Genomic DNA, 23788 nt, shown 5'->3' with positions numbered 1-23788 from the left:
TGAGCCGTGCCGCGTCCCTCTGCACCGTGCCGTGCCGTGCTGCGCCGCACCGAGCCGTGCTGCACTGTGCTGAGCCGTGCCGCGTCCCTCTGCACCGCACCGAGCCGTGCCGCACCGCACCGAGCCGTGCTGCACCGTGCTGCGCCGTGCTGCACCGTGCTGAGCCGTGCCGCGTCCCTCTGCACCGCACCGAGCCGTGCTGCACCGTGCTGCGCCGTGCTGCACCGTGCTGAGCCGTGCCGCGTCCCTCTGCACCGCGCTGCGCCGTGCTGCGCTGCACCGAGCCGTGCTGCACCGTGCCGAGCCGTGCTGCACCGTGCCGCATCGTGCTGCACCGTGCTGAGCCGTGCCGCGTCCCTCTGCACCGCACCGAGCCGTGCTGCACCGTGCCGAGCTGTGCTGCGCCGCACCGAGCCGTGCTGCACCGTGCTGAGCCGTGCCGCGTCCCTCTGCACCGCGCCGCGCCGTGCTGCGCTGCACCGAGCCGTGCTGCACCGTGCCGCGCCGTGCTGAGCCGTGCCGCGTCCCTCTGCACTGTGCTGCGCCGTGCTGCGCTGCACCGAGCCGTGCTGCACCGTGCTGCGCCGTGCTGCACCGTGCCGAGCCGTGCCGCGTCCCTCTGCACCGCACCGAGCCGTGCCGCACCGCACCGAGCCGTGCTGCACCGTGCCGCGCCGTGCTGAGCCGTGCCGCGTCCCTCTGCACCGCGCCGCGCTGGGCCAAGCCGTGCCGAGCCGTGCCGCGTCCCTCTGCACCGCGCCGCGCCGTGCTGTGCTGCACCGAGCCGTGCTGCACCGTGCCGAGCCGTGCCGCGTCCCTCTGCACCGCGCCACGCTGTGCTGCACCGCGCCGAGCCGTGCTGCATTGTCCTGCACTGCGCTGAGCTTTGCTGCAGCGTGCCGAGCCGTGCCGTGTCCTGCCGCACGCCAAGCTGTGCCGAGCATGGCTGCACCGTGCCAAGCTGTGCCGAGCCGTGCCGAGCCGTGCCGAGCTGCGCTGCATTGTCCTGCACTGCGCTGAGCTTTGCTGCACCGCGCCAAGCCGTGCTGAGCTGTGCCGTGTCCTTCTGCTGCGCGCCGAGCTGTGCTGAGCACGGCTGCACTGAGCTGAGCCGCGCTGTGCCGAGCCACGCCGAGCCATGCTGCACCATGCCGTGCAGCGCCGGGTGGTGCTGAGCCGCACTGCACCTTGCTGCACCGCATCAAGCTGTGCCAAGGTGCGTTGCACCGTGCCGAGCCGCGCTGCACCGTGTTGAGCTGCACCGAGCTGCGCTGCACCACGCTGAGCCGGGCCGAGCCGCGCTGCACCGTGTCGAGCTGCACCCAGGTGCGTTGCACCGCGCTGAGCTGTGCCGAGGTGCGTTGCACCGTGCTGAGCCGTGCCGAGCTGCATTGCACTGCGCTGAGCTGCATCAGGGTGTGTTGCACCGCACCAAGCTGTGCTGAGCCACGTTGCACCGCGCCGAGCCGTGCCGAGCCGCGCTGCACCTTGCTGAGCTGCACCCAGGTGCGCTGCACCGCACTGAGCCGTGCCGAGCCGCGCTGCACCGTGTCGAGCTGCACCCAGGTGCGTTGCACCGCGCCGAGCCGGGCCGAGCCGCGCTGCACCGTGTCGAGCTGCACCCAGGTGCGTTGCACCGTGCCGAGCCGTGCCGAGCCGTGCTGCACCGTGTCGAGCTGCACCGAGGTGCACTGCACCGCGCCGAGCCGTGCCGAGCCGCGCTGCACCGTGTCGAGCTGCACCGAGGTGCGCTGCACCGTGCCGAGCCGGGCTGAGCCGCGCTGCACCGTGTCGAGCTGCACCGAGGTGCGCTGCACCGCGCCGAGCTGTGCCAAGCCACGCTGCACCGTGTCGAGCTGCACCCAGGTGCGTTGCACCGCGCCGAGCCGTGCCGAGCCGCGCTGCACCGTGTCGAGCTGCACCGAGGTGCGCTGCACCGCGCCGAGCCGTGCCGAGCCGCGCTGCACCGTGTCGAGCTGCACCGAGGTGCGTTGCACCGTGCCGAGCCGTGCCGAGCCGCGCTGCACCGTGTCGAGCTGCACCCAGGTGCGTTGCACCGCGCCGAGCCGGGCCAAGCCACGCTGCACCGTGTCGAGCTGCACCCAGGTGCGTTGCACCGCGCCGAGCCGTGCCGAGCCGTGCTGCACCGTGTCGAGCTGCACCGAGGTGCGCTGCACCGCGCCGAGCCGTGCCGAGCCGCGCTGCACCGTGTCGAGCTGCACCGAGGTGCGTTGCACCGTGCCGAGCCGTGCCGAGCCGCGCTGCACCGTGTCGAGCTGCACCGAGGTGCGCTGCACCGCGCCGAGCCGGGCCGAGCCGCGCTGCACCGTGTCGAGCTGCACCGAGGTGCGTTGCACCGCGCCGAGCCGTGCCGAGCCGCGCTGCACCGTGTCGAGCTGCACCGAGGTGCGCTGCACCGTGCCGAGCCGGGCCGAGCCGCGTTGCACCGTGTCGAGCTGCACCCAGGTGCGTTGCACCGCGCTGAGCTGTGCCGAGGTGCGTTGCACTGCGCCGAGCCGTGCCGAGCTGCATTGCACTGCGCTGAGCTGCATCAGGGTGTGTTGCACCGCACCAAGCTGTGCTGAGCCACGTTGCACCGCGCCGAGCCGTGCCGAGCCGCGCTGCACCTTGCTGAGCTGCACCCAGGTGCGCTGCACCGCACTGAGCCGGGCCGAGCCGCGCTGCACCGTGTCGAGCTGCACCCAGGTGCGTTGCACCATGCCGAGCCGGGCTGAGCCGCGCTGCACCGTGTCGAGCTGCACCCAGGTGCGTTGCACCGCGCCGAGCCGTGCCGAGCCGCGCTGCACCGTGTCGAGCTGCACCCAGGTGCGTTGCACCGTGCCGAGCTGTGCCGAGCCGCGCTGCACCGTGTCGAGCTGCACCCAGGTGCGTTGCACCGCGCCGAGCCGTGCCGAGCCGCGCTGCACCGTGTCGAGCTGCACCCAGGTGCGTTGCACCGCGCCGAGCTGTGCCGAGCCGCGCTGCACCTTGCTGAGCTGCACCCAGGTGCGCTGCACCGCGCCGAGCTGTGCCGAGCCGCGCTGCACCGTGTCGAGCTGCACCAAGGTGCGTTGCACCGTGCCGAGCCGTGCCGAGCCGCGCTGCACCGTGTCGAGCTGCACCAAGGTGCGTTGCACCGCGCTGAGCCGGGCCGAGCCGCGCTGCACCGTGTCGAGCTGCACCCAGGTGTGTTGCACCGTGCCGAGCCGTGCCGAGCCACGCTGCACCGTGTCGAGCTGCACCGAGGTGCGTTGCACCGTGCCGAGCCGTGCCGAGCTGCATTGCACCGCGCTGCACCGCGCTGAGCCGCGCCGGGTGCTGTTGAGCCGTGCCGCAAGCGCCCGCGCCCAGTCCGCCTTTGCCCGCCGAGGAGGTCCCAGCAGCGTCCGGGCGGGGGGACACGGGCAGCAGCGGGGCCGGCGCGTGGCGGCGGCTCTCCTAGGGGTCCTTGTGGGCCAGGGCGGCGAGGCGCTCCAGCTTGTGGCCGTGCCGGTGCTTCTTGAGGCCGTAGGTGTTCCTGAAGGCCTCGCCGCAGGTGCTGCACTTGAAGGGCCGCCCGCCCTGGTGGGTCTGCAGGTGCTTGCTGAAGTACTTGGGGTCCTTGAAGAGCTTGAGGCAGGCGGCGCAGCGGAGGTCGCGGCGGGCGTCGTGCGAGCGCTGGTGCCGCAGGATGGAGGACAGGTAGAAGAAGCTCTTGCCGCACAGGTCGCAGCGGTAGACCTTCTCGCCCAGGTGGACGCGCTGGTGCTCCAGCAGGTTGGAGCGGTAGCGGAAGGTCTTGCCGCAGGTCTGGCAGCGCTGGGGCCGGGCCACCACGTGCAGCCGCTGGTGCTCGGCCAGGCTGGAGGACTGGGCGAAGCGCTTGTTGCACAGGGCGCACTTGTAGGCCCGCTCGCCGGTGTGCACCACCTTGTGCTGCCGCAGGTACCAGGAGCGCAGGAAGCCGCGGCCGCAGACGGCGCAGCGGTAGGGCCGCTCCTCGGTGTGGCACCGCTGGTGCCGCATGAGCAGCGCCGCCTCCCAGAAGCGCTTGCCGCACACGGAGCAGCTGAAGCCCCGCTTCTGCCGGTGGCTGCGGCGGTGCAGCAGCAGGTCGTAGGCGCCGGCGAAGCTCTGCCCGCACACGCCGCAGGCCAGCGTGCGCCGCACCAGGTGCACGTACTTGTGGGTCACCAGCCCCAGGAAGTGCTTGAAGCTCTGCCCGCACGTGCCGCAGCTGAAGCGCTCCCCGCTCGGCACCACCGGGTGCTCCTCGGCGGCGGCCGGCGTCTCCGGCGGCAGGGCGTCGGGCGGCAGCCGCTCCGGGGCGGCCTGGTGGACCAGCTTGTGCCACATGAGGTTCTCGATGAAGCCGAAGGCCTTGCCGCAGGCGTCGCAGGCGTAGGGCTTCTCGGCCATGTGGGCCTCCTTGTGGTTCATGGCGTGGAAGAGGTCGGGGAAGCGCTCGCCGCACTCGCCGCACCCGTAACCCGGCTCGGCGGCGGCGGCGGCGGCTCCCCCCGCGACGCCGGCCAGCACGCCGGGAGCGGGCAGACCGCAGGGCAGGGGCAGGCGGTGGATCTGCTTGTGGCGGGTGAGGCTCTGCGGGTAGCCGAAGACCTTGCCGCAGAGGTCGCACTTGTAGGGCCGCTCGCGGGTGTGCACCACGTGGTGCTTGGAGAGGTGGAAGGACTCGCGGAAGCGCTTGCCGCAGACGGCGCACTGGTGCGGCTTCTCGCCCGTGTGGATGCGCTCGTGCCGCTTGAGCGTCTCCCGCCGGCCGAAGCCCCGGCCGCAGATGCCGCAGCAGAAGCTCTTCCCGCCGCCGGCCAGCAGCAGCGGGTGGGCGCCCAGCAACCCGCCGCCGAAACCCGCCTTGCCGTCGCCCTCCGGCCCCTCGGCTGGCACCAGGAAGGGGCCGGGGAAGGCGGCGGCGGCGGCGGCCGCCTTGTGCTGCAGCTGCCGGTGGCGCAGGAGGCTCTGCGGGGCGGCGTAGGCCTTGCCGCAGGCGTCGCAGCGGTAGTGGGGCCGGGGGCCGGCGTGGGCGGCCTGGTGCCGCAGCAGGTAGGCGGCGTCGCGGAACTCCTTGCCGCAGACGGCGCAGGGCACCCGCAGCAGCGCCGAGTGCGTCTTGACGTGCCGCTTGAGGCTCTCGCGCCGGTTGAAGCTCTTCTCGCACACCGAGCAGCTGAAGGGCTTCTCGCCCGTGTGGATGATCTGGTGCTGGTGCAGGTGGCTCGGCTTCTTGAAGACCTTCCAGCAGAGCGAGCAGGTGAAGGGCCCCTCCGGCGGCGGCGGCGGCACGGTTGGAGCCACGGCGGCGGCCACCGGCGCGGCCGAGGGTCCGGCGGCGGCGTCGTCCTTGTGGCAGCGGCGGTGGCGGATGAGGCTGGAGACGTGGTTGTAGGTGCGGCCGCACGTGGCGCACTCGTAGGGCCGCTCGCCCGTGTGCACCAGCATGTGCTGCACCAGGTGGGACGACTGCTTGAAGGACTTCTGGCACACGCCGCACGGGAAGCGCCGCTCCATGAAGTACTTGAGCCGGCGGAAGTAGCCCTTGTCCTCCTTGGCCGGCGCCTCGCCGGACGCCGCCGCCGCCGGAGGAGGAGGAGGAGGAGGAGGAGGAGGAGGAGGAGGAGGAACCGGGGCCGGAGCCGCCGCCGTCCCCCGCTTGAGGCCACCGAAGAGGTGCTGGTGGCCCGAGAGGTCCACGATGCCCCACTGGGGCGGGCTGAAGGCGCCGGCGTCGAAGAGCGGCTGCCCGGGGGGCACCACCGGGTAGGGGGGGGCGGCCGGTTCGGCCTTCTTGGCCGCCGCGGAGGAGGAGGAGGACGAGGAGGACGAGGAAGAGGAGGAGGACGAGGAAGAAGACGGAGCGGGACCTTCAGCCTTGAAGTCCTTGTGCTTGGCCGGCCGGTCGAAGGGGGCGCCGGGGGGGGCGGCGGCGGGCGCCGGCGGGTACTCGAAGGGGGCCGGGGGGCAGCCCAGGCCCGGCGGCGCCTTGGGGTGCTCGTGGCCCCCGCCGGCGGCGGCGGCGTAGGGCTCGGCCGGCTCGAAGCGCTGGTGGTTGAGGAAGTCGAGGAAGTCGAAGGGGTAACTCTGGAAGTGGACGCTCTCGTCGCTCACGTTGGCTTCCATCGCCGCCGCCGCCGCTGCGGGGGGAGCGCGGGTGAGGCCGGTGGGAACTTGGGGGGGGGGGAATCCTCGCTTTGGGGTCCGGGATGGGGCTGGTCTGGGGGGTCTCCCTGCTCTTGGGGGGACCTGGTTTGGGGAGTCTACTCACCCTTGGGGGACATGGTTTTGGGGGTCTCCCTGCCCTTGGAGGGGCAATTTTAGGATTAAGGGGGCCGTGGGGGTCCCCTGGCCATGGGGGAGATGGGTCTGGGGTCTCCTTGCCCTTGGGGGGGGCAATTTTGGGGGTTAAGAGGGCCAGAGAGGTCCCCTGGCCATGGGGGAGATGGGTTTGGGGGTCTCCTCACCCTTGGGGGACCTGGTTTGGGGGTCTCCTCACCCTTTGTGGGGCAATTTTGGGGGTTAAGAGGGCCAGAGAGGTCCCCTGGCCATGGGGGAGATGGTTTTGGGGGTCTCCTCACCCTTGGGGGACCTGGTTTTGGGGGTCTCCCTGCCCTTGGAGGGGCAATTTTGGGATTAAGGGGGCCATGGGGGTCCCCCGGCCATGGGGGAGATGGGTTTGAGGGTCTCCTCGTCCTTGGGGGACCTGGTTTTGGGGGTCTCCCTGCCCTTGGGGGGGCAATTTTGGGATTAAGGGGGCCGTGGGGGTCCCCTGGCCATGGGGGAGATGGGTCTGGGGTCTCCTTGCCCTTGGGGGGGCAATTTTGGGGGTTAAGAGGGCCAGAGAGGTCCCCTGGCCATGGGGGAGATGGGTTTGGGGGTCTCCTCACCCTTTGGGGGGCAATTTTGGGGGTTAAGAGGGCCAGAGAGGTCCCCTGGCCATGGGGGAGATGGGTTTGGGGGTCTCCTCACCCTTGGGGGACCTGGTTTTGGGGGTCTCCCTGCCCTTGGAGGGGCAATTTTGGGATTAAGGGGGCCAGAGAGGTCCCCTGGCCATGGGAGAGATGGTTTTGGGGGTCTCCTCACCCTTTGGGGGGCAATTTTGGGGGTTAAGAGGGCCAGAGAGGTCCCCTGGCCATGGGGGAGATGGGTTTGGGGGACTCCTCGCCCTTGGGGGGGCAATTTTGGGGGTTAAGAGGGCCAGAGAGGTCCCCTGGCCATGGGGGAGATGGGTTTGGGGGTCTCCTCACCCTTGGGGGACCTGGTTTGGGGGGGTAAAAGCATCCGGGGGGGTCCCTGGACACACAAGGGGCTGGGTGGGGGGGTCTCCTGGCTGGGGGGGGGTGATGGGTCTGCACTCACCCTGGGGGGGCATATTTTGGGGGTCCTGGTGGGGCATTGGGGGGGTCTGGGGGCTGTAGGAGCCAGAGGTTGGGGGGGGGGCTATGGGGCACTGGGGGGGGGACGGGGGTCACTCACCTGGGGGGGGTGATGCCAGGTCCGGGAGCGTCCGTCCGTCCGTCCGCGGAGCCGGGGGGGGCGACGGCGGCCTGAGGCAGCGCGGGGGCGGGGGGGCGCCCCCGGACGCCTGGGCCCCCTGCCCAGCCCTGGGAGGGGGGGCGGGGGGGCTCTGCCGGGGCCGCCCTGGAGCCCCGCGCGGACGGGCCTGGCCGGAAGCGCCTCCCCCCGCCGGAGCCGGAACCCCCCGGCCCGGCCCGGCCCCCCACGTGACGCTGACGGGGATGGGGGGGGCGCCTTCCCAGAGGCCTTTGCGCCTGCCCCGCGCCCCTCCCCCGACAAGGGGCCCAGGCGTCCGGGCCGGCCCCGCTTCCCCCACACTCAAGGGGCCCAGGCGTCCGGGCCGGCCCCGCTTCCCCCACACTCAAGGGGCCCAGGCGTCCGGGCCGGCCCCGCTCCCCTCCGCGCACTCAAGGGGCCCAGGCGTCCGGGCCGGCCCCGCTCCCCTCCGCGCTCAAGGGGCCCAGGCGTCCGGGCCGGCCCCGCTCCCCTCCGCGCACTCAAGGGGCCCAGGCGTCCGGGCCGGCCCCGCTCCCCTCCGCGCACTCAAGGGGCCCAGGCGTCCGGGCCGGCCCCGCTCCCTTTCACGCACAAGGGGCCCAGGCGTCCGGGCCGGCCCCGCTCACCCCACACTCAAGGGGCCCAGGCGTCCGGGCCGGCCCCGCTTCCCCCACACTCAAGGGGCCCAGGCGTCCGGGCCGGCCCCGCTCCCCTCCGCGCACTCAAGGGGCCCAGGCGTCCGGGCCGGCCCCGCTCCCCTTCACGCACAAGGGGCCCAGGTGTCCGGGCCAGCCCCGCTCCCCCCACACTCAAGGGGCCCAGGCGTCCGGGCCGGCCCCGCTCCCCTTCACGCACAAGGGGCCCAAGCGTCCGGGCCGGCCCCGCTCCCCCCACACTCAAGGGGCCCAGGCGTCCGGGCCGGCCCCGCTCCCCTCCGCGCACTCAAGGGGCCCAGGCGTCCGGGCCGGCCCCGCTTCCCCCACACTCAAGGGGCCCAGGCGTCCGGGCCGGCCCCGCTCCCCTCCGCGCACTCAAGGGGCCCAGGCGTCCGGGCCGGCCCCGCTTCCCCCACACTCAAGGGGCCCAGGCGTCCGGGCCGGCTCCACTCCCCCTCCACGCACTCAAGGGGCCCAGGCGTCCGGGCCGGCCCCGCTCCCCTCCGCGCACAAGGGGCCCAGGCGTCCGGGCCGGCCCCGCTCCCCTCCGCGCACAAGGGGCCCAGGCGTCCGGGCCGGCCTCGCTCCCCTCCGCGCACAAGGGGCCCAGGCGTCCGGGCCGGCCCCGCTCCCCTCCGCGCACTCAAGGGGCCCAGGCGTCCGGGCCGGCCCCGCTTCCCCCACACTCAAGGGGCCCAGGCGTCCGGGCCGGCCCCGCTCCCTTTCACGCACAAGGGGCCCAGGCGTCCGGGCCGGCCCCGCTCCCCTCCGCGCACAAGGGGCCCAGGCGTCCGGGCCGGCCCCGCTCCCCTCCGCGCACAAGGGGCCCAGGCGTCCGGGCCGGCCCCGCTCCCCTCCGCGCACTCAAGGAGCCCAGGCGTCCGGGCCGGCCCCGCTTCCCCCACACTCAAGGGGCCCAGGCGTCCGGGCCGGCCCCGCTCCCCTCCGCGCACAAGGGGCCCAGGCGTCCGGGCCGGCCCCGCTCACCCCACACTCAAGGGGCCCAGGCGTCCGGGCCGGCCCCGCTCCCCTCCGCACACTCAAGGGGCCCAGGTGTCCGGGCCGGCCCTGCCCCATGTTTTGCCCCCCAAGGGCAAACGGATGAGCTAATTGCAGGTTGGGCCCCCGCGTTAACGAGCTGGGCCCTCGTTACGGGCCAGGGGTGAAGCCAGGCCTCTTCCCCCTGCGGTACAGGGGGGGTCTGGGTCCTGTTTGGGGGCCCCAGCGTCCCCCCAGCCCCCGTGACCCCTTTGCCCGCAATAAAGATGGCGCCACGCTGCCTGCCTTCCCCCCACAACCAAGATGGCGCCTCCCTGCCGCTGCCCTTTCTCAAAATGGGCCCCCGGCCGCTGCTGCCGCAGGCCCTGCCCACACTCAAGATGGCGCCGGCGGCCTCCTGGCATGGCCGCCGGGCCCCCCGCTGCCCTGGGCGCTAAGATGGGGCAGCTCCAGACAAGATGGCACCGCTCTGAGGGTGCTGCCCACACCCAAGATGGCGCCGGGGGGGGCCTGGGGTGAGGGTGGGGCCCCCGCCCACAACAAAGATGGCGCCTGAGCCCCCCCAGCACACTCACCTGCCCACCCCCAACATGGCGCCCGCTGCTCTGTGCCCACACTAAAGATGGCCGCCAAGGGGGGGGTGCTGCCATTAGCCAATCAGAGGCCTGGATTGGGAGGGGGGCGGGGACAGCCGGGGGGGGCACAGGACGACCCCCCCCCCGCGACCCCACTGGGCGGAAGTGACGAGCCCCTCCCCCCCGTAACATGTCGGCGCCCACGGGGAGCTGTGAGTGCGGGGCGCCCGGACGCCTGGGCCCCTGGGAGGGGAGGGGGCGGCGGGGGGATGGGCAGGGGCAGCCCGGACGCCTGGGTCCCTCGGGGGGCTGCTGGGTCTATGGAGCAGGGCCCTGGACGCCTGGGCCCCTTGGGGGGCGTGGGTCAGGGCAGCATCCCCGGACGCCTGGGCCCTTCAGGGGGTGCAGGTCAGGGTGACATGCCCGGACGCCTGGGCCCCTTTGGGATGAGGGTCAAAGCAGCATCCCCGGACCCCTGGGCCCCCCTGGATGCCTGGGCCCCTCGGGGCTGCAGCTCAGGGTGGCATCCCTGGACACCTGGGCCCCCCCCGGACCCCTGGGCCCCCCCTCAGGGCTGCAGGTCAGGGCGGCGTCCCCGGGCACCTGGGCCCCCCGGACACCTGGGCCCCCCCCGGACGCCTGGGCCCCCCCCTCGGGGCTGCAGGTCAGGGCAGCGTCCCCGGACACCTGGGCCCCCCGGACGCCTGGGCCCCCCCGGACGCCTGGGCCCCTCAGGGCTGCAGGTCAGGGCGGCGTCCCCGGACACCTGGGCCCCCCGGACATCTGGGCCCCCCCGGACGCCTGGGCCCCCCCTCAGGGCTGCAGGTCAGGGCGGCATCCCTGGACACCTGGGCCCCCCCTGGACACCTGGGCCCCCCCCGGGCCCCTGGGCCCCCCCTCAGGGCTGCAGGTCAGGGCGGCATCCCCGGACACCTGGGCCCCCCGGACACCTGGGCCCCCCCGGACGCCTGGGCCCCCCCTCGGGGCTGCAGGTCAGGGCAGCGTCCCCGGACACCTGGGCCCCCCGGACGCCTGGGCCCCCCCGGACGCCTGGGCCCCCCCTCAGGGCTGCAGGTCAGGGCGGCGTCCCCAGACACCTGGGTCCCCCCGGACACCTGGGCCCCCCCTCAGGGCTGCAGGTCAGGGCAGCGTCCCCGGACGCCTGGGCCCCCCCCGGACGCCTGGGCCCCCCCTCAGGGCTGCAGGTCAGGGTGGCATCCCTGGACACCTGGGCCCCCCGGACGCCTGGGCCCCCCCGGACGCCTGGGCCCCCCCTCAGGGCTGCAGGTCAGGGCGGCGTCCCCGGACACCTGGGCCCCCCGGACGCCTGGGCCCCCCCTCAGGGCTGCAGGTCAGGGTGGCATCCCCGGACGCCTGGGCCCCTTCCCAGACGCCTGGGCCCCCCCTCAGGACTGCAGGTCAGGGTGGCATCCCCGGACACCTGGGCCCCCCCGGACGCCTGGGCCCCCCCGGACGCCTGGGCCCCTCGGGGCTGTGGGTCAGGGTGGCATCCCCGGACACCTGGGCCCCCTGGACGCCTGGGCCCCCCCTCAGGGCTGCAGGTCAGGGCAGCGTCCCCGGACGCCTGGGTCCCCCCGGACACCTGGGCCCCCTCTGGGTTGTGCACGTGTGTGTTTAGCCGGGGGTGGGGGCAGCGATTTGGGGCGCCCCCCCCACTCACCCCCCCCCCCGCCTCCCCGCACAGAGCCGCCATGGAGGCCGCGACCGCCCCGGAGCCGCCGCAGCCCGGCGGGTCGCCGGGGCCCTTCCACTGCTCCGAATGCGGCAAGAGCTTCCGGTACCGCTCGGACCTGCGGCGCCACTTCGCCCGGCACACGCCGCTCAAGCCCTTCGGCTGCCCGCGCTGCGCCAAGAGCTTCAAGCACTCCTTCAACCTGGCCAACCACCTGCGGAGCCACACGGGCGAGCGGCCCTACCGCTGCGCCGCCTGCCCCAAGGGCTTCCGCGACTCCACCGGCCTCCTGCACCACCAGGTGGTCCACACCGGCGAGAAGCCCTACCGCTGCCACGTCTGCGCCCTGCGCTTCTCCTCCCGCAGCAGCCTGGGCCGCCACCTCAAGCGGCAGCACCGCGCCGGCCCCGGCCCCGGCCCCGGCCCCGCCGGCCCCGGGCCGCCCCGGGCGCCCTTCGGCTGCGGCGCCTGCGGCCGCCGCTTCCCGGCCGCGGCCGAGCTGCGCCGGCACTGGCGGGCGCACGGGGCCGTCAAGCCCTTCAAGTGCCCCCGCTGCGAGCGGGACTTCAACGCGCCGGCCCTGCTGGAGCGCCACAAGCTGACGCACGAGGCCGGCGGGGGTAGCGCCGCCGCCGTGGGCACCAACAGCGCCAGCAGCACCGCCATGGCCGCCAACAGCGCTGCCATGGCCGCCAACAGCACCATGGCCACCAACAGCACCACCGTGGGCACCAACACCACCACCATGGGCACCAACACCACCATCAGCACCACCGTCATGGCCACCAACAGCACCATGGCCACCAACACCACCACCGTGGGCACCAACACCACCATCAACACCACCGCCATGGCCACCAACAGTGCTGCCATGGCCACCAACAGCACCATGGGCACCAACACCACCACCGTGGGCACCAACACCACCATCAACACCACCGCCATGGCCACCAACAGTGCTGCCATGGCCACCAACAGCACCATGGGCACCAACACCACCACCGTGGGCACCAACACCACCATCAACACCACCGCCATGGCCACCAACAGTGCTGCCATGGCCACCAACAGCACCATGGGCACCAACACCACCACCGTGGGCACCAACACCACCATCAACACCACCGCCATGGCCACCAACAGCGCTGCCATGGCCACCAACAGCACCATGGCCACCAACAGCGCCACCGTGGCCACCAACAGCACCATGGCTACCAACACCACCGCCACGGGCACCAACAGCACCACCAACAGCATCAACATGGCCACCAACAGCACCATGGCCACCAACACCACCGCCATGGCCACCACCATGGCCACCAACACCACCATGGCCACCAACACCACCACCATGGCCACCACCATGGCCACCAACACCGCCGCCGCCGCCGCCGCCCTGGCCTGCGCCGCCTGCCGCCCGGCCGCGCCGCACCAGTGCGAGTGCGGCACCTTCTTCGCCACGGCGGCCGCCTTGGCCGCCCACCTGGCCGCCCACGCCGGCGAGGCCGCCTTCGCCTGCGGGCTCTGCGGGGCGCCCTTCGCCGCGCTGCCCGCCCTGGAAGCCCACCACGGCAGCCAGCACCCCGCCGTGCCCACCGGCCCCGCCGGCCCCGGCCCCACCGCCGGCCCCGCCGCCGGCCCCGCGCGCCCCGCCAAGAAGCTCTACGGCTGCAGCGAGTGCGAGAAGCTCTTCCGCAGCCCCCGCGACCTGGACCGCCACGTGCTGGTGCACACGGGCGAGAAGCCCTACCAGTGCCACGAGTGCGGCAAGTTCTTCCGCCACGAGTGCTACCTGAAGCGGCACCGGCTGCTGCACAGCGGCGAGCGCCCCTTCCGCTGCTCCCTCTGCCCCAAGGGCTTCATCACCCTCAGCAACCTCTCCCGCCACCTCAAGCTGCACCGCGGCATCGACTAGGGCGCGCGGACCCCCACCCTGGCCCAGCCGGCCCGGGGCCTCCCCGGCCCAGGGGCTCCCGGTTGCACTGTGGCTTCGGGAAGAGCTCCCTGTGGCATCTATGGGGTCCCCAGCCAAGCCATGAGGTTGGACTGAGCTCCCCATGGGGTTCCTGGTTGCACCATGGCTTCAGGACAAGGTCCTCGTGGCATCTATGGGGTCCCCAGCCAAGCCATGAGGTTGGACTGAGCTCCCCATGGGGTCCCTGGTTGCACCATGGCTTCAGGACAAGGTCCTCGTGGCATCTATGGGGTCCCCAGCCAAGCCATGAGGTTGGACTGAGATCCCCATGGGGTCCCTGGTTGGACCATGGCTTCAGGACAAGGTCCTCGTGGCATCTATGGGGTCCCCAGCCAAGCCATGAGGTTGGACTGAGGTCCCCATGGGGTCCCTGGTTGCACCATGGCTTCAGGACAAGGTCCTCGTGGCATCTATGGGGTCCCCAGCCAAGCCATGAGGTTGGACTGAGGTCCCCATGGGGTCCCTGGTTGGACCATGGCTTCAGGACAAGGTCCTCGTGGCATCTATGGGGTCCCCAGCCAAGCCATGAGGTTGGACTGAGGTCCCCATGGGGTCCCTGGTTGGACCATGGCTTCAGGACAAGGTCCTTGTGGCATCTATGGGGTCCCCAGCCAAGCCATGAGGTTGGACTGAGGTCCCCATGGGGTCCCTGGTTGGACCATGGCTTCAGGACAAGGTCCTTGTGGCATCTATGGGGTCCCCAGCCAAGCCATGAGGTTGGACTGAGGTCCTCATGGGGTCCCTGGTTGGACCATGGCTTCAGGACAAGGTCCTCGTGGCATCTATGGGGTCCCCAGCCAAGCCATGAGGTTGGACTGAGGTCCTCATGGGGTTCCTGGTTGGACCATGGCTTCAGGACAAGGTCCTCGTGGCATCTATGGGGTCCCCAGCCAAGCCATGAGGTTGGACTGAGGTCCCCATGGGGTCCCTGCTTACGCCATGACATTGGGACGAGGTCCCTATGGCACCTGTGGGGTGCCCGGCCATGCCGCGATGTTGGGATGAGGTCTCCATGGGGTCACTGGCCATAGCACGACATCGGCACGAGGGCCCAGCGACACCCATGATGTGCTTGGCCATGCCATGACGTCAGGAGGAGGTCCCTGTGGCGTCTCCAGCCATGCTGTGATGTCGGGACAAGGTCCCTGCGGCAGTAAGGGGTCCCCAGCCAGGCTGTGACGTTGGGACGAGGTCCCCACAGGGGCCTTGGCCGTGCTGTGACCTCAGGACGAGGTCCCCATGGGGTCCCCAGTCACACCATGACGTCAGGATGAGGTCCTCGTGTCACCCGTGGGGTCTCTGGCCATGCCATGACGTTGGCACCAGGTCCCTGTGACACCTGTGACGTCCCCGTGACATCCCTGTGACACGCATGACGTCCCCGTGATGTTCCCGTGTCACCCATGAGGTCCCCATGACGTCCCCGTGTCACCCGTGATGTCCCCGTGATGTTCCCGTGTCACCCGTGACGTCCCCGTGACGTCCCCGTGACGTCCCCACCGCCGTGGGGACAACGTCCCCGTTGGGGGGATGGGGGCATCACGAGGGGCTGTAATGACCCTCCCCCCACCTCGTTACGGGGCCGCTAACGAACCCGCGACTCGGCTCGTTTGTCGTCGCTGCTAATAAACACTCAAAGACCCCGGGGCTCGTTACCGCGGTGTCCTCGTTAGCACTGGGGTCACGGGATCCTCGTTACCGCGGGATCCTCGTTAGCGCTGGGGTCACGGGATCCTCGTTACCACAGGATCCTCATTACTGCAGGAGTTCGTTAGCGCCGGGATCCTCATTACTGCCGGGGCCTCATTAGCACCGGGACCTCGTTACCGCGGGATCCTCGTTAACGTGGGATCCTCGTTAGCCCTGGGGTCACGGGATCCTCGTTGCTGCAGGATCCTCGTTAGCGCCGGGATCCTCATTACTGGGCCCTCATTAATGAGGGGGGTCATAGGGGGCCTCGTTACCGCAGGTCCCTCGTTAACGAGGGGGGGTCATGGGGGGCTCGTTACCACGGTCCCTCGTTAACGAGGGGGGTCATGGGAGGCTCATTACCGGGGTCGTTAACGAGGGGGGTCGTGGGGGCCTCGTTACCAGGGTCCCTCGTTAATGAGGGGGGGTCGTTAACGGGGTCGTTAACGGCGGGGGGTCATGGGGGGGCTCATTACCGGGGTCGCTAACGGGGGGGTGAAGGGTCCCCGTGAACACCGGGCCCCGGGGGGGGGGGGAAACCGGCCCGGACGCCTGGGCCCCCCGCGGAGCGGCGCCCGCAGCGCGCGGCCCCTTTAAGAGCGCGGCCGCCCCCGCCCCCCCCCCGCCCCGGCACGTGCCGCCCCACGTGCTCCGCGCCCCGCAGGCCGCTCGCTCCCCATTGGCTAAAACTGGGTCAGGCCCCGCCCCGGCCGAGCGGCCCCATTGGCTAAATCTAGGTCACCCGCCCCCCCCCCCCCCCGGCCCCCATGGCCCGGCCGCATGACACGGCCCCGCCCCCCGCGCGCTCCCATTGGCTGCGGGTGGCGCCGGGGGCGGGGCGGGCGGGGAGCCGCAGCCCCGCCCCTTTCTGGGCGGGAGGGGCGATGAGGAGGGGGGGAATGGGGGGGGTGCGATCCCGGGGCGGGCAATGGGGGGCAATATGGGGGGAGTGCAGTGGGGCAATGGGGGGGAAATGAGGGGCAATGGGGGTAATGGGGAGGGGGCAATAGAGGGGCAATGGGGGCAATATGGGGGGTGCAAATGGGAAATGGGGGAAATGGGGGGCAATGGGGGTAATGGGGAGGGGGCAATGGGGGCAATATGGGGGGGTGCAATGGGGCAATGGGGGGGAAATGGGGGTAATGGGGAGGGGGCAATGGGGGCAATATGGGGGGGTGCAATGGGGCAATGGGGGGAAATGGGGGGTAATGGGGAGGGGGCAATAGAGGGGCAATGGGGGCAATATGGGGGGTGCAATGGGGCAATGGGGGGAAATGGGGGGAAATGGGGGTAATGAGGAGGGGGCACTGGGGTGCAATGGGGGCAATATGGGGGTGCAATGGGGAAATGGGGAGGGGGCAATGGGGGGCAATAGGGAGGGTAGTGGGGGTGCAATGGGGCAATGGGGGGGCAATGGGGCAATATGGGGGGGTGCAATGGGGCAATGAGGGGGGAATGGGGGGCAATGGGGGTAATGGGGAGGGGGCAATGGGGGCAATATGGGGGTGCAATGGGGCAATGGGGGAAATGGGGGGAAATGGGGGTAATGGGGAGGGGGCAATGGGGGCAATGGGGGAAATGGGGGGGAAATGGGGGTAATGGGGAGGGGGCAATAGAGGGGCAATGGGGGCAATATGGGGGTGCAATAGGGAAATGGGGCAATGGGGGGCAATGGGGGGCAATGGGGGTAATGGGGAGGGGGCACTGGGGGCAATAGGGAGGGTAGTGTGGGGTGCAATGGGGCAATATGGGGGGGCAATGGGGGTAATTGGGAGGGGGCAATATGGGGGAATGAGGGGGGGCAATGGGGCAATAAGGGGGGAAATGGGGGCAATATGGGGGGCAATGGGGCAATAAGGGGGAGGGCAATGGGGAGGGGGCAATGGGGGGTGGGGGGTCCAATGGGGGCAATATGGAGGGGAATGAGGGGGGCAATGGGGGGCCATAGGGGGCAATACACCCCCCCGCCCACGTCCCGCCCCGGGGGCGGAGCCTGCGCCGAGGGGGGCGGAGCCACGCGCGCTCAGCCCCGCCCACCATCGCCCCGCCCCCTCGCCCCCCGCCCCGCCCCGCCGGAGGAGGCGGCGCCGGTGGGCGGGGCTGAGCGCGGAGCCGGGCGGCGATTGGCGCGGGGCCGGCGGGCGGGGGCGGGGCCTCGCGCGGGGCGGGGCGAGGGGCGGGGCGAGGGGCGGTGTTGGGGGGGGAATCGCGGTGCGCGGTGGCCGCGGGCGGCACATGCCGAGGGCCGGGGGACGGCGGGGCGCGACGGGCCAGGTCGGCACCGGGGGGACCCGGGGGGGGCACCGGGGGGGGCACCGGGGGGGGCTGGAGACAGCGGGGACCGGGGGAGGGGCCGCGGCAGGACGCCTGGGCCCCCCCGCCGCCGCCCCCCGGACGCCTGGGCCCCCTTTTGGGGGACGATTCCCCCCCCCCGGACGCCTGGGCCCCCTTTTGGGGGAGAATCCCCCTCCCCGGACGCCTGGGTCCCCCCGGACACCTGGGCCCCCCGATCGAGGACGATTCCCTCCCGGACGCCTGGGCCCCCCCGGACGCCTGGGCCCCCCCATCGGGGATGATTCCCTCCCCAGACGCCTGGGCCCCCCCGGACGCCTGGGCCCCCCCATCAGGGACGATTCCCTCCCGGACGCCTGGGCCCCCCCATCGGGGATGATTCCCTCCCCAGACGCCTGGGCCCCCCCCGGACGCCTGGGCCCCCTTTTGGGGAGGGATCCCTCTTCCCGGACGCCTGGGCCCCCCCATCGGGGACAATTCCCTCCCGGACTCCTGGGCCCCCTTTTTGGGGGGGGGATCCCCCTTCCCGGACGCCTGGGCGCCCCCCCCGGACACCTGGGCCCCCCCATCGGGGACAATTCCCTCCCGGACTCCTGGGCCCCCTTTTTGGGGGGGGGGATCCCCCTTCCCGGACGCCTGGGCCCCCTTTTGGCCGCTCTCCCGTTTTCGGGGAGGGAGGGGGCGATCCGGCCCCCCCCCCCCGGCTGGCGCAGCGGGGTCAGGCGAGGTGAGCGCGGCACGTGGGCCGGGCCGGGCCGGCGCGCACGCGTGCAGCGCCACGCACACACGTGTGCACGCGTGCCCGGCCCCCCCCCCCCGCCGCGCTCCCCCCGCCGCCCCGGCACGTGCCGCCGCCGTGCAGGCGTGTGACCCCCCCCCCCCCCCGCACACACGCACCCCGCGGCGGGGACACGTGCCCACGCGCACGCCCGAGGCGCGCACACGCGTGTGGCCGGCGCGCGCCGCCCACCCCCCCCCCCCGGGGGTGTCACGTGGGCGGCCCGCGCGCGGCCCGGCACGTGCGGGCGGCTCACGAGGCGCCGCGCCCCCCCCCCCGGGCCCCTCGCACGCGGCCCCCCCGCGTGCCGCCCCCCCCCCGGCACCGCTGCCCCCCGCCAGCGCCCGGATTAACCGCCACTGTGGGGGGGGGAGGGCCCAGGCGTCCGGGCTCCTTCTCCTCCCCCCCCCCCCGCCCCGAATGGGGGCAGAACCCAGGCGACCCCCCCCCCCGACCCGGTCCCTCCACCCCCCCTGCCCCCCCAGCCAGCAAAGGACCCAGGCGTCCGGGCCCCACAGGCCCAGGGACCCAGGCGTCTGGGCGAGGGGGACCCAGGCGTCTGGGCGAGGGGGACCCAGGCGTCCTGGGCGAGGGGGGCCCAGGTGTCCTGGGTGAGGGGGACCCAGGCGTCCTGGAGGTGGGGGCTCAGGCGTCCTGGGTGAGGGGGGCCCAGGTGTCCGGGAGGTGGGGGCCCAGGTGTCCTGGGCGAGGGGGACCCAGGCGTCCGGGAGGTGGGGGCCCAGGTGTCCTGGAGGTGGGGGCTCAGGCGTCCTGGGCGAGGGGGACCCAGGTGTCCGGGAGGTGGGGGCCCAGGCGTCCTGAGTGAGGGGGACCCAGGCGTCCGGGAGGTGGCCCAGGCGTCCGGGGGGTGGGGGCCCAGGTGTCCGGGAGGTGGGGACCCAGGCGTCCTGGGCGAGGGGGACCCAGGTGTCCGGGAGGTGGGGGCCCAGGCGTCCTGGGTGAGGGGGACCCAGGCGTCCTGGAGGTGGGGGCCCAGGCGTCCTGGGCGAGGGGGGCCCAGGCGTCCTGGGCGAGGGGGACCCAGGTGTCCGGGAGGTGGGGGCCCAGGCGTCCGGGAGGTGGGGACCCAGGTGTCCTGGGCGAGGGGGACCCAGGTGTCTGGGAGGTGGGGGCCCAGGCGTCCTGGGTGAGGGGGACCCAGGCGTCCAGGAGGTGGGGGCCCAGGCGTCCGGGAGGTGGGGGCCCAGGTGTCCGGGGGGTGGGGGCCCAGGCGTCCTGGGTGAGGGGGGCCCAGGCATCCGGGAGGTGGGGGCCCAGGCGTCCTGGGTGAGGGGGACCCAGGTGTCCGGGAGGTGGGGGCCCAGGCGTCCGGGAGGTGGGGGCCCAGGTGTCCTGGGCAAGGGGGACCCAGGCGTCCGGGAGGTGGGGGCCCAGGTGTCCTGGGCGAGGGGGACCCAGGCGTCCGGGAGGTGGGGGCCCAGGTGTCCGGGCCCCTCAGGCGGGGACGCAGGTGTCCGGGAGGTGGGGACCCAGGCGTCCTGGGCGAGGGGCACCCAGGTGTGGTGGGTGGTGGGGACCCAGGCGTCCTGGGCGAGGGGCACCCAGGCGTCCAGGAGGTGGGGGCCCAGGCATCCTGGGTGAGGGGGACCCAGGTGTCCTGGGTGAGGGGGGCCCAGGCGTCCAGGAGGTGGGGACCCAGGCGTCCGGGAGGGGGGACCCAGGTGTCCGGGAGGTGGGGGCCCAGGCGTCCTGGGCGAGGGGGACCCAGGTGTCCGGGAGGTGGGGGCCCAGGCGTCCTGGGCGAGGGGCACCCAGGTGTGGTGGGTGGTGGGGACCCAGGCGTCCTGGGCGAGGGGCACCCAGGCGTCCGGGCCCCCCAGGCGGGGACCCAGGCGTCCGGGTGGTGACGGGCCGCGGCAGGGGCGGCGGAGCGGGCGCCCATGGAGGAGGCGGGCGGCTGCCCGGGCCGGGGGGCGCCGGGGCCCTTCGGGGCGCCGCTGCTCTGGGAGCGCCCGGGGCCGCTGGGCGACCTCGAGTACGTCGACCTGGACGAGTTCCTGCGGGAGCACGGGCTGCCGGCGACGCCCCCCGAGCGCGACCGCGACCGCGACCGCGAGCGCCCCGCCGGTGCGTCCCCCCGCCCCCCGGGGCCCAGGCGTCCGGGCACCCGGCCGTGCCCCCATTGCCCCCCATAACCTCCCCCCGGGGACCCAGGCGTCCGGGACCTGACCCCACCCCCGCAGCCTCCAGGGGACCCAGGCGTCCGGGGTCTCCCCCCCCCCATAGCCCCCCCCCCCCAGGGACGCAGGCGTCCGGGGTCTCCCCCCCCGTAGCCCCCCCCCAGGGACGCAGGCGTCTGGGGTCTCCCCCCCCCCATACCCACCCCAGGGGACCCAGGCATCCAGGGCTTGACCCCACCCCCAGCACCCCAGGGCCCAGGCGTCCGGGTGCCCCCACCACACCCTGTGCATTGCCCTGCCCCCCCCCCCCCAGGGGACCAGGCGTCCGGGGTCTCCCACCCCCCCATAGCCCCCCCCAGGGACCCAGGCGTCCGGGGTCTCCCCCCCCCATATCCCCCCCCAGGGACCCAGGCGTCCAGGGTCTCCCCCCCCATATCCCCCCCCAGGGACCCAGGCGTCCGGGGTCTCCCACCCCCCCATAGCCCCCCCCAGGGACCCAGGTGTCCGGGGTCTCCCCCCCCCATATCCCCCCCCAGGGACCCAGGTGTCCGGGGTCTCCCCCCCCATAGCCCCCCCCAGGGACCCAGGTGTCCGGGGTCTCCCCCCCCCATATCCCCCCCCAGGGACCCAGGCGTCCGGGGTCTCCCCCCCATATCCCCCCCCAGGGACCCAGGCGTCCGGGGTCTCCCACCCCCCCATAGCCCCCCCCAGGGACGCAGGTGTCCGGGGTCTCCCCCCCCCATAGCCCCCCCCAGGGACCCAGGCGTCCGGGGTCTCCCACCCCCCATAGCCCCCCCCAGGGACCCAGGCGTCCGGGGTCTCCCACCCCCCCATATCCCCCCCCAGGGACCCAGGCGTCCGGGGTCTCCCCCCCATACCCCCCCCAGGGGACCCAGGCGTCCGGGTGCCCCTGCTCCGCCCCCATCTCCCCCTCCCCGGGGGGACCCAGGCGTCCGGGCCAGCCCCCCCCCCCCCCGGGTCGCGACGGGGGCGGCGGGCGCGGGGGCCCGGTCTGAGCGGGCGGCCCAGCCCCGGCGCCGCCCCGCGCCGCCCCCAGCCCCGGCGCCGCCCCGGAGCTCGAGGTGCTGCCGAACTTCGCGCCGGCCGCCGCCGCCCCGGCGCTCCCCAGCGCGCCCGGCCCCGAGGCCTTCGACCCCCGCAAGCGCCGCTTCTCCCAGGAGGAGCTCCGGCCCCAGCCCATCATGAAGAAAGCCCGCAAGATCCACGTGCCCGAGGAGCAGAAGGTGGGCAGCCCGGCGCGGGCGCGGGGCCCAGGCGTCCGGCAGGGACCCAGGTGTCCGGGAGGGACCCAGGCGTCTGGGGCCACCCGTGTGTCTGGGGGTCCAGGCAGCTGGGAGGGACCCAGGCATCCAGGGGCCCAGGCGTCCGGGAGGGACCCAGGTGTCTGGGGGGACCTGGGTTTCCAGGGGCCCAGGCAGCTGGAAGGGACCCAGGCATCCAGGGGCCCAGGCGTCCGGGAGGGCCCAGGTGGCTGGGAAAGGGCCCAGGTGTCCGGGAGGGATCCAGGAGTCCGGGAGGGCCCAGGTGTCCGGGAGGGACCCAGGTGGCTGGGAAAGGGCCCAGGTGTCCGGGAGGGACCCAGGAGTCCGGGAGGGACCCAGGTGTCCGGGAGGGCCCAGGTGTCTGGGAAGGACCCAGGCAGCCAGGAGGGACCCAGGCAGCCAGGGGCCCAGGAGTCCGGGAGGGACCCAGGCGTCCGGGTGGTCCCCGAGTGCCTGATGGGTCCCCGGCACCCAGGCAGCACCCAGGTGTCCTGGGCAGAACAGGAGCATCCAGGGGACCCAGGGTGGGACTGGGGGAAACCTGGGTGCTTGGGGGCGGGGCGGGGAGGGGGGGGACCCAGGCGTCCGGGAGGGACCCAGGCGTCCGGGGCCCGCCGGCAGGACGAGAAGTACTGGAGCCGGCGCTACAAGAACAACGAGGCGGCGAAGCGCTCGCGGGACGCCCGGCGCCTCAAGGAGAACCAGATCTCGGTGCGCGCCGCCTTCCTGGAGCGGGAGAACGCGCTGCTGCGGCAGGAGGTGCTGGCCGCGCGCCAGGAGCTGGGCCGCTACCGCTCGCTGCTGGCCCGCTACGAGGCCCGGCACGGCGCCCTGTGAGCACCGCCCGGCACCGCCCGGCACCGCCCGGAGCCACCCGGCACCACCTGGAACCGCCCGGGACCGCCTGGGACCGCCCAGAACCGCCCGGGACTGCCTGGGACCGCCCGGAACCGCCCAGGACCGCCCAGGACCGCCCGGGACCGCCTGGGACCGCCCGGAACCGCCCAGGACCGCCTGGGACTGCCCAGAACCGCCTGGGACCGCCTGGGACCGCCCGGGACCGCCTGGGACTGCCCAGAACCGCCTGGGACCGCCTGGGACCGCCCGGGACCGCCCAGAGCCACCCGGCACCACCTGGAACCGCCCGGGACCGCCTGGGACCGCCCAGAACCGCCCGGGACTGCCTGGGACTGCCCGGGACCGCCCGAGACCGCCTGGAACCGCCCGGAACCGCCCAGGACCGCCCGGGACCGCCTGGGACCGCCCGGCACCACCTGGAACCGCCTGGGACCACCCAGAACCACCTGGGACTGCCCAGAACCGCCCAGGTCCGCCCGGGACCGGAAACAACCTGGAAGCGGCCCAGGACGGGCAGCCGGCGCCGGCCTGGACCGGAGCTGGGGAACCGGCCCCGACCTGGAACCGGCGTGGAGCTGCCACCCGGGACCGGGAGCCGGAACCGGCACCGACCCGGAACCGGGATCTGGAACCGGGACCGGGCAAGAGCCTAAAACTGACCTGGAGGCGGCGCGGAGCCGGGAGCCGGGATGAGAGCCGGCCGGCGGAGGGGTTGGGGAGCCGGACCGGGACCCCCCGGAACCGGGACCCCCCGGAACCGGGACCCGGCTCCGCCCCGGCGGGGTCCCCCGAACTGGACTGTTTTCCCCCCACCCCACCCCCACGAGGGCCGGACGCCTGGGCCCTCCCAGACCTGGGGGGGTCCCCGGACGCCTGGGCCCCGTTCCCCCCCCCCCCCAACCACACACTTGTAAATATTTATTCCCCGGCCCGAGGGCTGGTTTAAAGCACAACTCCAGGAGGGGGCCCAGGCGTCCGGGCCCCCCCCCCGCACCCTCCCCCCCCCCAACCGCTAGACTGCACTGCCCCCCCCCCCCCAGGGACCCAGGCGTCCGGGTGGCCCCACCCCCAACCACTAGACTCTGCTGCTCCCCCCCAGCCAGAGGGGGCCCAGGCGTCCGGGTGCTGAGGCAAGCCTGCCCGGACACCGGGGTCCTGCTGGGACAACCGGGAGGTCGAGGGGTTTTTTTTTTGGGGGGGGGGGGCCGGACGCCTGGGCCCCCTGAGGCCCCTCCCCTCCCCCAGTTCCTCCCAGCGACCCATTTCCAGTTCAGGCCAGTAGCGTCGCTGGGAGCCGGGTCCCCCCCGGACGCCTGGGTCCCTTCCCCAGCTCGGGACAG

General features: G+C 73.6%; 3 protein-coding genes across 3 annotated transcripts; 2 read left to right on the top strand and 1 right to left on the bottom strand.

The window, feature by feature from the left end:
- Positions 1 to 3301: 3301 nt before the first annotated feature.
- ZNF865 (zinc finger protein 865) lies at positions 3302 to 7683 on the bottom strand. Its single transcript, XM_068929199.1, has 2 exons — positions 7471 to 7683; positions 3302 to 6131 (listed from the first exon to the last, which is right to left on the bottom strand). The coding sequence occupies exon 2, from the start codon at positions 6115 to 6117 to the stop codon at positions 3439 to 3441; it is 2679 nt and encodes an 892-aa protein (XP_068785300.1). The 5' UTR covers positions 6118 to 6131; positions 7471 to 7683; the 3' UTR covers positions 3302 to 3438.
- Positions 7684 to 9175: 1492 nt separating this feature from the next.
- Positions 9176 to 15477, top strand: FIZ1 (FLT3 interacting zinc finger 1). Its single transcript, XM_068929200.1, has 2 exons — positions 9176 to 9951; positions 11445 to 15477. Exon 2 carries the CDS (start codon positions 11452 to 11454, stop codon positions 13345 to 13347), a length of 1896 nt encoding a protein of 631 aa, XP_068785301.1. The 5' UTR covers positions 9176 to 9951; positions 11445 to 11451; the 3' UTR covers positions 13348 to 15477.
- A 4413-nt stretch (positions 15478 to 19890) lies between these two features.
- Positions 19891 to 22529, top strand: DBP (D-box binding PAR bZIP transcription factor). Its single transcript, XM_068929188.1, has 3 exons — positions 19891 to 20300; positions 21365 to 21551; positions 22212 to 22529. The coding sequence occupies exons 1-3, from the start codon at positions 20068 to 20070 to the stop codon at positions 22425 to 22427; spliced, it is 636 nt and encodes a 211-aa protein (XP_068785289.1). The 5' UTR covers positions 19891 to 20067; the 3' UTR covers positions 22428 to 22529.
- Positions 22530 to 23788: the final 1259 nt, after the last annotated feature.

Source organism: Struthio camelus, unplaced genomic scaffold (genome assembly GCF_040807025.1).
Source record: "Struthio camelus isolate bStrCam1 unplaced genomic scaffold, bStrCam1.hap1 HAP1_SCAFFOLD_82, whole genome shotgun sequence".
Taxonomy (NCBI): Eukaryota; Metazoa; Chordata; class Aves; order Struthioniformes; family Struthionidae; genus Struthio; species Struthio camelus.
The sequence above is the reverse complement of the archived record's forward strand: the minus strand, read 5'-3'. Positions and strand labels throughout refer to the sequence as shown.

Bases quoted from the DNA above. Each gene is read 5' to 3' on its own strand.
- ZNF865 (XM_068929199.1), bottom strand. From the start codon at position 6,117: ATGGAAGCCAACGTGAGCGACGAGAGCGTCCACTTCCAGAGTTACCCC.
- FIZ1 (XM_068929200.1), top strand. From the start codon at position 11,452: ATGGAGGCCGCGACCGCCCCGGAGCCGCCGCAGCCCGGCGGGTCGCCG.
- DBP (XM_068929188.1), top strand. From the start codon at position 20,068: ATGGAGGAGGCGGGCGGCTGCCCGGGCCGGGGGGCGCCGGGGCCCTTC. The intron at 20,301-21,364 runs GTGCCCCCATTG...CGCCGCCCCCAG, and splicing joins AGGCGTCCGGGCACCCGGCC to CCCCGGCGCCGCCCCGGAGC. The intron at 21,552-22,211 runs GTGGGCAGCCCG...GCCCGCCGGCAG, and splicing joins ACGTGCCCGAGGAGCAGAAG to GACGAGAAGTACTGGAGCCG.